The sequence below is a fragment of the Harpia harpyja genome, chromosome 16 (genome assembly GCF_026419915.1).
Source record: "Harpia harpyja isolate bHarHar1 chromosome 16, bHarHar1 primary haplotype, whole genome shotgun sequence".
Taxonomy (NCBI): Eukaryota; Metazoa; Chordata; class Aves; order Accipitriformes; family Accipitridae; genus Harpia; species Harpia harpyja.
This window is the reverse complement of record NC_068955.1, coordinates 13647054-13659806: the sequence shown is the minus strand read 5'-3', so window position 1 is coordinate 13659806 and position 12753 is coordinate 13647054. Positions and strand designations below refer to the sequence as shown.

The following is a 12753-nucleotide window of genomic DNA, read 5'->3' as shown; positions in this document are numbered from 1 at the left end:
CAAGAAAACTAGTTTTGCCACTGTCCATAATCAGAATGTGGTAAGTATGAAGTGTTGACTGCCAAACAGGATTTAAAATAAACAAAAATAACTTAGAACCATATTTTTCATTTCAGGAACGCAATCTGCCAGAGGAATACAGCTGTTCAATTGGTCCAGACCAGATAACTGAAACACACGGTCCCTGGGACACACACCATTGTCAAGCCAACACAAAACACCATGGCTAACCAAGGACCTATCAACAAAAAAGAGAAAGAAACAGCAGCAGCAGCAACCAAAACCTCAAAAAGAAAGGTAAAAAGCATACAAAAGCCAAAATGCTGAACACTATCACGTTCGTTGTTAAAAGCTGCCAAGAAATAATTAACTTTCAGAATTATTTTTTCCTAAACATTTTTAATTAAGTTCTCATTTGAAAAAAATGTTCCTATGCTCCACCCAGTCCTCCTCCCCATGGGAAGACTGTTCACAGCCCAAGCTGTAATAGCTGCAGAGAAGCAGTCTCCATAGAAAGAAAACACCAGGCATAAAACCTAGGCCAGTGCTGGGGCTTTCCCCCTCTGTCCCTGAAAGGACATTCTCCGCAGAAACCCCACTTCTTTCCTAACAGCAAGGCTACAGCTGTTCCAAACAATTACAAACCATCACTGCATCCCAAAGAAGCAGCATCTTAAGAAAATTCAAAGCAAGAATCTTTTCAAACTCACTCCCACCTTTGCTTGCTTAGATTCCCTATAATCCCCATTCATGCTCAAAGGTCCCAAGCTGTATAGGTGAGCCCTGCAGAGGTGGTCCAAAGCTCACCCAACATGATCTTATGACAGAGCCACCATTAATGGAAGGGCTATCCAGAGAAAGAGCCCAACACCAGTGAGTTTGTACTTTGTATGTTCTTCCACTGTCAGACATCATGAGTGAAATGACAAACGATATATGCACATTACTGTATATAAATGCCTTCTCCTCTACCTGCTCCTTATCTTCCTTTTCTCAGTACATAGAATAATTCATCAGAGTGCAATCCTGAGAGGTTTTGATGCCAACATTTTAGTTTATAACAAAACCTCAGCAGTTTTGGCAAGCACTTGTATGTGTGGACAAACAGACCATGTCAGGAAGAGCCCAAGGCCCTGACTCAGGAAGGCATGGCAGAGAATGCTTAGCACCTCCTTGTAAAGAAGCCGAGCAGTCTCCTGCTTAGGAATTTAGTGTAGGGCTTGGGTATCTGTGCTTCAAAAACCCTGTCTGGCTAGGGGCAAGTCACTCCGTCTCCCTCATGTCTTAACTCCCCATCTGTAAGATAGAGACACTGATCTCTTCTCCTGTACTAGGCTGTTGCTATAACATATTGAGGGCTGGACAGTACTTAGACACTATAGTTAAAAAGGGGCCATGTTAGTACTTAGGAGAGACAGATTCAGCAAACCCTTGGGGGAGGGAAAGAAAGCATGTCTTTTAAGCACCTAAAAAGATTAAAGAGCACAAAGTCTGACTAGAAGCCAAAGGGAACTGCACTCTTAAATCATTTAAGCACTTCTGAAAACCATTCCTTGATTCAAAGGTTTAAGCACCGTTTGTCTAGCACTTTAAAGAAGAAACAGTACCAAAGAGCAACAGACCTGCTACAATTTCGCACTGCCTAGACATCTGCTGAAAACATACTTTTTGTGCAAGGACGACAACAACCATTTGGTGAACAAGCAAATGCCATCAGTGCAGAAGGATGAGGACACAACAGACAAGTATTTTAAGAATCCTACCCATCCCTCTTTTTCTCAGCATAATGCTAAAAATTTACTGTCAAATGTTAAAAACCCTGAGCCCCAAGATACTCAGTCAATAGACCTAAGATCGGAATTTAATCCTGTGAAATAAATAAAAACTATTACCCTGTTTGCATTTGGCAGATCAGGCCTATAACTCTGTGATGTTCAATTAACCAACAGCTTTGAAGAGGCATTAGCACCTTAAATAATTCGTGGCATTGCACACAGAACACCACTATTAATTTCCTTACTGTGGTGCAAGCTTCCAGGGGAAAAAAAAAAAAACACAGACAAAAAAAACCCACCACACAAAAACAAACAAACAAACAAACACCATAAAGCTGATTTTATGGTCAGTAATTTTTTTGGTCAAAGACAACAGCATAAAAGTGGCTTTCCACAGCAGATCCTATCCATGACACCAGGAAAAGAATCCAAACATCTCACCTATATTCAGCAAACCAAAGGGATTAGGTTGCAAACTGCCTTTGAATTGTTTAACCAGCATGAGCTGTGGCAATGATTCTAGAGTAACACTGAACACCTGCTCTTTAGAATGTGTTCTAGGTCCCTTCATATTCACAGGAGACACAAGGTCATTACAGATCTTTTAGTGGTTTGGTTTTTTCCCCCCAGCAAAAATTATCTGCAAAACACAGTCTTTTTAGCTCAAACCAGAGGCTCTCACTAAGCACTGGAGTTCAAGCTCTGATGTCAGCCAAGTGGACAGTCATTCCCCAAGCAATGAGAAGCATGAACAGTCGCAGCTCCTCAGAGCAGCTTGCTAACCCTAAAACCCAAAGATTACTGTTTAAACACAGGCAAGCGGAACGTGAGTGCTGACACAGCCTTCAAGAGAAAGAAGAGCCAGGACAGAACAAAACTAGATTATATTATGAAGATCTGACATACCAAGAGTGGCTCCTCCCTGTAGCATGTCAAGCTGGGGATGGAGGTAGGGATGGAATAAAGATGGCACTAATATCTTCCTTCCAGTTTTCGTGTGAACTTTGGTAGGTCCCAGCAGACATCTCTCCCATCTGCGCTAGATTCAGTGTGCCTTTTCTGTCTCCAAGACAGCCAGGCAGGGACAAAAGCAGAAGTCAAAACATCTGTCAGCCTGTGCTACCTACAGAAAAGAGTGGCTTTTTGCTTGAGAGACCACAGCACCACAAAAGCATTGGCAGGAAGCCTAGATCTGTCAGGCTCTGTAGCTGGCTGAATGAGGGGGACAGATCTGACAAGGGCAAACATTCCCAGCACTCTAGCTGCAAGCACACAAATGGGCTTATGGACAAAAACCAGTTGCCCAGGAGTTGCACTGAGCAATAGGGGGACAACTCTGAAAGGTAAAGATGAAGCTGTGGCAAGATGAAAGGGAGCAGGATGGCTGGAGTTATGCAGCACAAGACTGACAACGTATCTGGGATTTAAAATTAGCCTTATGCTGATCTAACCAGCTTCAACTGCATTTCCGTTCTCACACAAACACCCTGGATGCGCTTGGCCAAGGACAACCCCTGCTGTGGGCATGTAAATCAGACAGCAGCACAGCCCCCACCTTCTTCTCCTGCCTGTCACCCTGCAGCCATCAGTCCCCATGCAGGGCCCAACACACATCAGCTCCTGCTTGGAGGAGATACCCAGAAGCAAGAGTGACCAGAGACGAGACTCGGGAGGAGGAGAGGGCTTGACAAGTATTTGCCTCATGCTCCTTTCTCCAGGGTACACTCTCACTCCTGACCAACAGGAAAATCCCCTACATGCCTTTCTCCCTTCCTCTGTCGGCCAAAATCACAAACCAACCTTCTTTGAGTGGCACAAGCAGCCATCCAGGCCACAGTGCATTCATCTGAGTCCATGTCAGCTCTTGTACACAGAAAGCACTGCTAGTAAACAATAAGAAGAATAAAAAGAAGATTGTCCTGCACATGTAAGGAATAAAACATTGAGACAGCAATTTTCAGGCAGCAATGCATCCCCTCTCCTCCCCTCTTCTCTCCTCCAGCCCTGTTCCTGTTGTACTTTCATGTGCCTATCACTGCAAACAAAACATATATGCCAAGCTAATGAAATGTCTGAGCTGTGGTATGTAGGTGTATAAATGAGCCAGCACAGCCCCTGTGTGCACAGACTAACTGCAGGAAACACATTTCCAGACCTGTCAAGACTCATTTCTTTTAGAAGGAATAAAAGATAGCTGACTTATTTTTCCCCTGCAAGCAAGAAAGAAAAAGGAAAAAAGAGAGAGTAAGGAAAATGTATTAATAACTAAAAGGTAGGGAGACTTTTATGACAGGTGCCCTCCTTCCTATCATTATTAGCGTGATGGATGTGCTGGGAGACCCCAGCTGCTCATACAACCTGGTGCTGTACAAAGAGAGGGCACAATGCAGTCCCCTCCCAGCAGTAAGACAGGAACAAACAAGAGAGAAAAGAAACATCGGGGGATAAAGAGATCTGCCTGAGGTAGCACGACAGATCTGCAGCAGAGCCAGAGATCCTAGCCACAGGAAATCCAGATTTCTTATATATGCCTTGATGTTGCAGCTGTGAGATGCTCTGCTTTCCTGCAGTATCTCCATCAGCTGCCTGACCTCCTCCTCACAAAGGCTGCCCAAGCTCCTGATAACACTGCAGAAGCTGAAAGCACAAACATCCAATCTGTGGTGATGGACAGGGATGCACTCCACATCATTATGAGGTCCAGGTATGTTCGCCGATTCACCTGTAAAAACAAAAGACTTGGCAGGATCAACTATCATTTACAAGAGCCATGCACCCTCGTCCTCAGTGCTCACTGGCCACCAAGCATTTCGAGGGGGAGATAATTCCATAGAATCATAGAATCATTTAGGCTGGAAAAGACCTTTAAGATCGAGTCCAACCAGTAACATAACACTGCCAAGTCCACCACTAATCCATGTCCCTAAGCACCACATCTACACATATTTTAAATACCTCCAGGGCTGGTGACTCAACCACTTCCCTGGGCAGCCTGTTCCAATGTCTGACAACCCTTTCAGTAAAGAAATTTTTCCTAATATCCAATCTAAACCTCCCCTGGTGCAATACTTCCTCTCATCCTATCTCCAGCCACCTGACAGAGGCCAGCACCCACATCACTACAACCTCCTTTAAGGTAGTTGTAGAGAGTGATAAGGTCTCCCCTCAGCCTCCTTTTCTCCAGGCTAAACAACCCCAGTTCCCTCAGCTGCTCATAGGACTTTTTCCCTAGACCCTTCACCAGCTTTGTTGCCCTTCTTTGGACACGCTTCAGCACCTCAACGTCTTGTAGCAAGGGGCCCAAAACTGAACACAGTACTCAAGGTGCAGCCACACCAGTGCTGAGTACAGGGGGATGATCCCTTCCCTGCTCCTGCTGGCCACACTATTTCTGATACAAGCCAGGATGCCATTGGCCTTCTTGGCCACCTGGGCACACTGCTGGCTCATATTCAGCCGGCTGTCAACCAGCACGCCCAGGTCTTTTTCTGCCAGGCAACTTTCCAGCCACTCTTCCCCAAGCCTGTAGCATTGCATGGGGTCGTTGTGACCCAAGTGCAGGACCTGGCACTTGGCCTTGTTGAACCTCATACAATTGGCCTCGGCCCATCAATCCAGCCTGTCCAGATCCCTCTGTAGAACCTTCCTACCCTCCAGCAGATCAACACTCCCATCCAACTTGGTGTCATCCGCAAACTTACTGAGGGTGTGCTTGATCCCCTCGTCCAAATCATTGATAAAGATATTAAACAGAACTGGCCCCAATACTGAGCCTTGGGGATCACCACTTGTGACCAGCCACCAACTGGATTTAACTTCATCACAATTCTTTGGGCCTGCCCATCCAGCCAGTTTTTTACCCAGCAAACATTATACTCATCCATAACTGATCTTAAGAGGTAGTGAGCATCTCTAATCCCATTGGAAAGCACTGCAATTTTCCAGTGCATCTTCTGCCATTTCAGGGCCCAAAAGATCCTATCATCACTCCTAAGTCCAACACTCGTGCTCCGCATTCTCTGCACGTGGTCAGAGCACACATGTCAGGGCTAAGGAATGAGCTGTCACCACACCAGCTACACTTTGGCTTAGATAGAAACACTTTCCAACTTCCAGCTCAAAGGGCTCAGGTCAGCATCTGCTCCACCACAAAGTAGTGGCACCCAGGATGATGAAGGTTTGAAAGACTATGATGCAATCAAGTCCAAGGTAGAAATGAACTGCCACATTGTGGCTCCTTATTCTTCTTTAGAGAGTAGTCTGAACACAGACACTTGCAAGCCTCTAGCTAATACACACATATTCATTTAGCACAAGCAATGCAGATTTGTTCTTTTTGATCCAGAGCTCCCAGGTTCATTCCCTGGGGACGCCCCTACTCTAGGTTGTGTCCTTTTTTAGGAAGAAACAGAACTTACAAAGATTACATCCACCCATATTTTATGAAGATCAACTACTTACCAAAGCTGTGCAAAGTAGTAGTCAACTGGAAGATAATTTCTCTCCTGAATTAATTTCATGAGGGCAAAGGATTATTTTTCAGTGCCTTGAAATGTTAGGTTGGAATTCTTGTTGGCTCTCTAATAACTGAGTAGATCACAGCATTTGTCAGACACAGGCTTAAAGCAAGCAAGAGCTAGGGTAGCCCCAGCACAGATTGATGAAATCAGACAGTCCTGATCTGCAGAAGTGCCTGCTCCCCATGTCCTGGGTTACTCAAGCAGTGCTGCACATGCATTTCACCGTGGACTTACTGAAGTCACCTACAATTACATACCTATGTATTGGGAACGCTCAGGGATTCACTCTCAGTATTGATCCATGGATAAACACGGATCAGTGCACTGCCATTTGAAGCCTCTGATCTCTAACCCAAATGACCAGTAGACCATCCTGCTCCCTTGTAACTCATCACTGATGCTGGCAGTTGTTTTCTGAGATGCAGCCAAAGAGCCAGGAGTAACCAGAAGAGTAAACTGCATGTCCACGACGTGAAGAGCCACAAAAATAAATCCTGATACAGGAAATACTCTTGGATTTTTTTCAACACTAGGACTGAATGCTGGGGAGCAACTCAGCAGCTTTCTGTTCCCTTGCTGGGGTTTTCCATAAGTTGCAGGGGACTGGTTTACAAAAGCCTCCACAGCTACCTTAAATGAGGAACACAACATAAGCATCTTGGGAGGGGGCAGACATACTTACTGGCTTTTATCTTTGGATACCTCACCAGTTTCAATACCTTATCATCCTATGCCCACCAAGTCGCGTAGTACCACTTTCCTTATCTCATTCCTGGCAACCTGAGGCACAGAGAGGCTATTTGACTTATTCAAGGCCATATGGGAAAACCTGAGACAACGTAAAAATGTTAGACTGGGGTTCTTGCATCACCAGTACTACAATTGTTCTCCTGAGGCTGTTTTCTCTATTAAGTAACTCCCACAAAGGGACTCCCTCATAGTAAAGCTCTACTGTAAGTAAGAAAGAGGATCTATTTAAAGTGTGGCAGAAACACAGGACTTCCATCCAAGTGATAAATTTCCAATGACATGATGATGCTGTGCATTCTCCAATAGGAAGTCCTCAAAGGAGGTTTCTTCAGGCTTCCCATCACAGCCCAGGAGTCTAATCCTGATACACCAGCAGGAACAAACCACACAGGTTTCAGGTCCCCCTCCGCCCCACACACGCACTCACCCAGTCTCTCTCTCTCACACACAGATACATTTACTTACTTTTCTTTCAACAAATACAAAAAACCAAGCAGCCAGAGTTTTCCAACAATCTTCACAGAGGATAGTTAGGCAACCCTTCCAAGGTTGTGGCAAAACACAGCCTGAAACCAGCTAATACCCGATTTCCCCAGTATAACATGAAACACTATGATTCTGTCTTCTTTTTACATCTGCTACACATTAGTGATGCAGGGGGGAAAGGGAAAGAATGGGGAACAAGATGTTTTTGAGTTACGTCAGCTGACAAGGATTCATTTCTGGAACACTTCCAGGATAAAATTTTGGTTATGTGAATAAAGAACACAACCAAAGCTACACAGTTCTCACCTGCCTCTTACTCTTTCCCCTCCTTTTTAAATCTGCTGATTGCAAATTTAGGAAAATGACTGTTCTTACTTTATTGGAGCAGTACCTGGAGGACTCAGCCGAGATCACAGCACCGTCACACAGCATACAGGCAGAGCACAACGGTGGTACATCACTGGAAGAAGAGGAGGCAAAAGAATGCAAGGTCCTGTGCTCCTAAGTAGCCCTGCTATCCTTAGGGCTGTGCTGCCTCACCAAAACTCTCCTTCTGCTAAGTAATTCATGTTCTTCCTTAAAGGTAGGGGTTGTTTGGGGGTTTTTTCCAGGCTATCATGCACACACTTTCCCACTATCTTCTGCACTAAGACCAAACTTGTCCTCTTCTGCCACCGTTCTCCAGTATTTCTCATTCGCCCTTCTAACCTTCTCCCCAGTCATTTCCTTATCTCCTACCTCTTCTGCTCAACTTTGATCCTATTCTGCTCTATGCACTCCAAATAGCCTCAGAAAGCTTGCCAATACTCTAACCCCTTGAGGCTATTTTTTCTGTGTAATATTGTGCATAACGCAACATTTCTTTTAAAAAGGATCAATAGGTCTAACATAACCAATTGTACAACATCTCTTGCTTTTCAAGAGTCTGATTTGCAGAACAGCTGAACTACCACCACTCCAGCTGGTTTCCATGGGAGCTAGTGGGTGCTCATGGCTTCAGAAGAAAAACAGTTTTATTTGTTCAACTACATAAGCAAGGGCAGAGCCCAGCTTAATAGCTTCATTGTGGCTAATTTCTGTCTGCATACTTGACTTGGAGTCAGAGCTCCCATTCAGTTCCTACCTTTGTCAATGACTTACTGATTCTAGGTAAGCAACTGAACTTTTCTTCCTCGGTTTTGTCTGTAGAACAGAGGTGATTGCATCTCTGTAACTGAATTGCCACAGATTTAACTCATCTAAGTTCACAGTGCTCTTTGAGGTCTTCAGATCAAGGGCGCTGGAAAGCACACGGTGCTACAGTTACAGGAGACATGCTCCTGCATGACTGCGTGCTGAAGAGCAATCAATCATCAAGGGAAATGGTGCTTTCCTGACACTCCTGCCCTTTAACATTTTCCACTTCGAACACAGTCTGGTTCACATTACATTTCTATCCTTTACTTTCCCTCTCTTTCTGTTGGAAGCAAGCATCTAGGTACAGCCTTTTCTGATGAGAGCAAAGAAAGAGTTCTCATTTCACAGGACCTACTATCCCAAACAGCCTTTGCCAGGAAGCCAATCATCCAAGGAAACACAGGAAAGCACTGCTTGTCCCACTACTATCAGGAAATAGGCACCAGTCTCCAACGGCCACAGGGAGGATAGCCACACGAACAAATTAAACTACAGTTTCCACTGTACACGTTAAATAGAAGAACGTTCCTGCAAATCCTTATGTCGGAGCCAAATTTTATGCCTGTGGGAAGATTCTGTAAGGCAACGAGACTACCCAGAAATTTAAAGTTACCACCCTGTGTAATTACCTGCATTCCAGCTTTAGTATTGCAGTGATTCCTACAAGGCTGCTTCTTTCACATACATGCAGAGAAAATAAGACACAAACCAGGCTTCCCTGCTGGTCTCCATACCTCGCCCTCTGCAAACTCAAGAACAGCTTCCACCAACATGTAGAAGTCCACATGCATGTCCCAAACATATTTTTCTGGCCTGAAAAGTGACACTTAGTATTTTCTACCTTGATCATACTCGGCACCTCCAATCAAAAGTTCAACATCCTGTTCTGCTAGGCACAATATAGGCACATGCACTAAGAGACAATTTCTGTACCTGGAAACTTGTGAGAATCGCTCTAGTTTCTGTTAGGTAAGGTAGGCATGCTGCTGACGGAAAAGGAAGTTTTTCTTTTCTTGCCTGTGAATAAAGGATAGCCTTCAGTGCCCAGTACTTACTGACCAACCCACTAACCTGGGTAACGATCCACTGCTCCATCTGTATGCAGAACTAAACACACCGGGCAAAGAGAAGGTCAAGGCAAAAGCTGAAACATTGAAAGGGGGTGGTAAGAAAACAGAAAAAGCACAAAACCCAAACAGGCAGAGAGCAAAGACTATCCTTGGGAAAGAGTACTTGAAGGAAGAATAGCTAAAAAAACACACCTCAGTCACATGACATCTTAAATGTTTGTTAGCATTCTGGTTGTTGGATTTAAAAAAAAAAAAAATTAGCCAGTCTTCTTCCTAGTTGCCTTCTTTTGGTAAACTTTACCTGCGCTAGTTTCTGTGCCTTTCTCCTTTTCTGCTGTTTATAACAGCAGACGATGATGAGCTGAACCCCCTCTTTGATGCAGATAAGGCTTCATTTCTATGTCAGTTAAGGTCACTTGCATCTGCTCAGTCTTGTATCTCAAGGGCTTAAATTCATCATTGCCAGCTCAGCCAGAGACTGGGATCATCTGTTTGCAATGGCTGTGAGTCTGGTTCAGAATCTCAATGCAGGCAAACACTTGCCAAGCTTTCCCCTAGTGTACATGCAGAAAGGACTAGAGAAATATCCAGGCTCTGTTTCGTGATCGCTGCCTGTGCACCTCCAGCAAGGCCAATGTTTTTCTTCTAAATCTTCACTGAGAAGCTAACTCCTCTCTGCTGTGTATTAAACTGTACTATACAGGGAGGAAGCAGGGTATTGCAGGGCCGATCATACTGATTTGCAACAGCAAAATGCTCTGTCTTGCCATATGCTGAGACCACATGATGGATCTTGTGCTGCACAATTTGCTTCAAAGGCTGGATTTTATGGCCAGATAGAAACTGGCTATAGGGCCTTTTGCAGGCTGATTCAGAAACAATGAGCTTAAATATGGAAATTCAGGTGCCTAAAACATCCACATTTGGGCATGCAAATCCCTCTTGATTTTTTTAGAAATGGCATGGAGCCATTCCTCTCTCTGGGGTAAATTCTTAAACATTTAATCAGCCAAGATGGAAAATGCTGCTCAAAGCCATCAGGTTACAACCTGTGCTCATCTAGCAGATTAACACCATTCCCTTGAACCAGGGTGCTCTATTCAACTCCCAGTGCTCAAGATTTCAAAACCTGGTCAGCTGTTGTAACACATTGTCCAGACACACAAAGCAGCACAAGACAATTACAGAGATTTCAGCACTCGCTATTTAAGAATTAATATTAACTTAGTGGATTAGCATGGTTAGAAGGGACAGAGAAGGAAAAGGGGGAGAGGAGCAAAAAGTGTGGAGAAAGTAAGAGCATGGCAAGTCTGACATGGCTCAGCTGATAAATGTTCCTGTTTCAGAGAAAGCATTCAGCAAAAACATACATCAAAAGCAAAGAAAGTCATGGAGGGGAAGGGGAAAGGGAAGGTCGAGGCCTCTCAGCCAGCTGTCTCCCTTCCTCAGACACCCTCTACAATCAGCACAGAGAAAGGAGCTGCAGGAGATTCAACACCTCACACTGAACAGAGGACCCCTTCTCCCTCAGTAGCACAGGGAGGCAAGGGAGATGTGGTGGCTGACTTCCCTGGCTAATCTGAGACCCAAGTTGGGTATCCCTCAAAGAACAACAAAGAAAACAAAAAACAAAGCCCAAACCTAGTCACAAGGAAGCAGTTGCAGCTACAGCATTTCCAAGGTATTGTGGTAACTCATAGGCTCAGATGTGTGAAACTATTTAGGTTGGAAGGGACCTCTGGAAGTTACCTAGCTCAACCCCTTGCTCAAAGGAGGTCCAGTTAGATCAGGTCACCTTACTGGTTTTGCTACCAAGCCTCTTCCTCCTTCACTTTCTTGCTTGACTTATCCCCAGCTAAGGAAGAACTCATTTTCCTTGATTGTGTCCGAGACAGCGGTGAAGGAAGTGATGGGTCCCAGGCTTTTTCATCCTTACCCCACTGCTCGCTGACAAGTGATCCTGAGAAGTCCTCTGTCCTGGGAAGCACTCTGCCTCCATCAGCAGCTACCATGAGCAGATCCCAGAGCTCTTTGAATAGGGCATAACCTGCTGCCAGGGAGGGTCCTCTGAATTCACAGCAGCAAGACTTTAGCCCAGACTCTGAAACCTAGGAGACTATACCCCTTCCTACAGTCTTGGTGAGCTACAGCATTCCCCACTATCATCTGACATGCCTGTTTATCCAGCATGGTTTAGTGACTTCCTGAGTCCCAGCTAATTGGTCTCCTTGTCTGGTGATGGTGAGGAGCTTCAGAGGTCAGCTGCTTTGCAGGGCCATGAATTTCTCTACATGGTCTTCCAGTTTCTTATTTTCACTGACCATCCCCTTATGTCAGGTGATCAGGTGCCTGCATTCATCCTATTTACCTTCTTTATACCATTAATTACTGTCTTCTGCTTTGGCCAGATCCCTTCTTATTTGTCCTCTTAGGATAGTCTATAAAATTTCCAAACTACCACAGAAGGATTTCTTTCCTTGTTTGCCTTTTCAGCATGAGAATGAGCTTTGTGAGCAACACAAGCAAATTATATACCTAGGTAAACAGTACTTCTTCACAGGGGCCTCCTGGAAATTAGTTGACCTGAACTCCTAACATATTATAAAGGGGCATTATTTTGGAAATTTTTTCTGCCACGTGGGCTCTTACGTGTTTGTGCACATTGAGAACATAAGTGAGCACAAAGTAATGCTACCCAGGAATAAATATGGGGAAGTATGACATTTTGTTTTTCTACTAGATTAAAGATTGCCATCGTACCACATTCACCCAAGGAGCAAGCAAGAAAATTGCCTCTAAGCAGCAACTTAGTAAACTCCAATGCAGTAGAATCAACTCATCATTTTCCCCACTTTCATGGAGAGGAAAGCTATGCTTGAGGAGGAGGCAGGATGATAGTTCAAATTAAAAAAATAAAATGAAAACCCAAGGCCAAAAAACAGTGAATAATCTATCCCTCTACAAGGTATGGTAATC

At 44.5% G+C, this 12753-nt stretch overlaps 1 protein-coding gene across 5 annotated transcripts in view; it reads right to left on the bottom strand.

Annotated features, from left to right (window-relative positions):
• Positions 1 to 12753, bottom strand: part of TSPAN4 (tetraspanin 4) — a 486303-nt gene that overhangs the window by 343737 nt on the left and 129813 nt on the right. The window contains exon 1 of one of the 5 annotated variants that reach the window (XM_052810432.1): positions 2682 to 3161. The exons of the other annotated variants lie outside the window; for them this stretch is intronic. Coding sequence (XP_052666392.1) covers positions 2682 to 2706 — 25 coding nt within the window. The 5' untranslated portion in view covers positions 2707 to 3161. Of the gene's footprint in view, positions 1 to 2681; positions 3162 to 12753 lie in introns of those variants that run through there. 5 annotated transcript variants of the gene reach the window in all.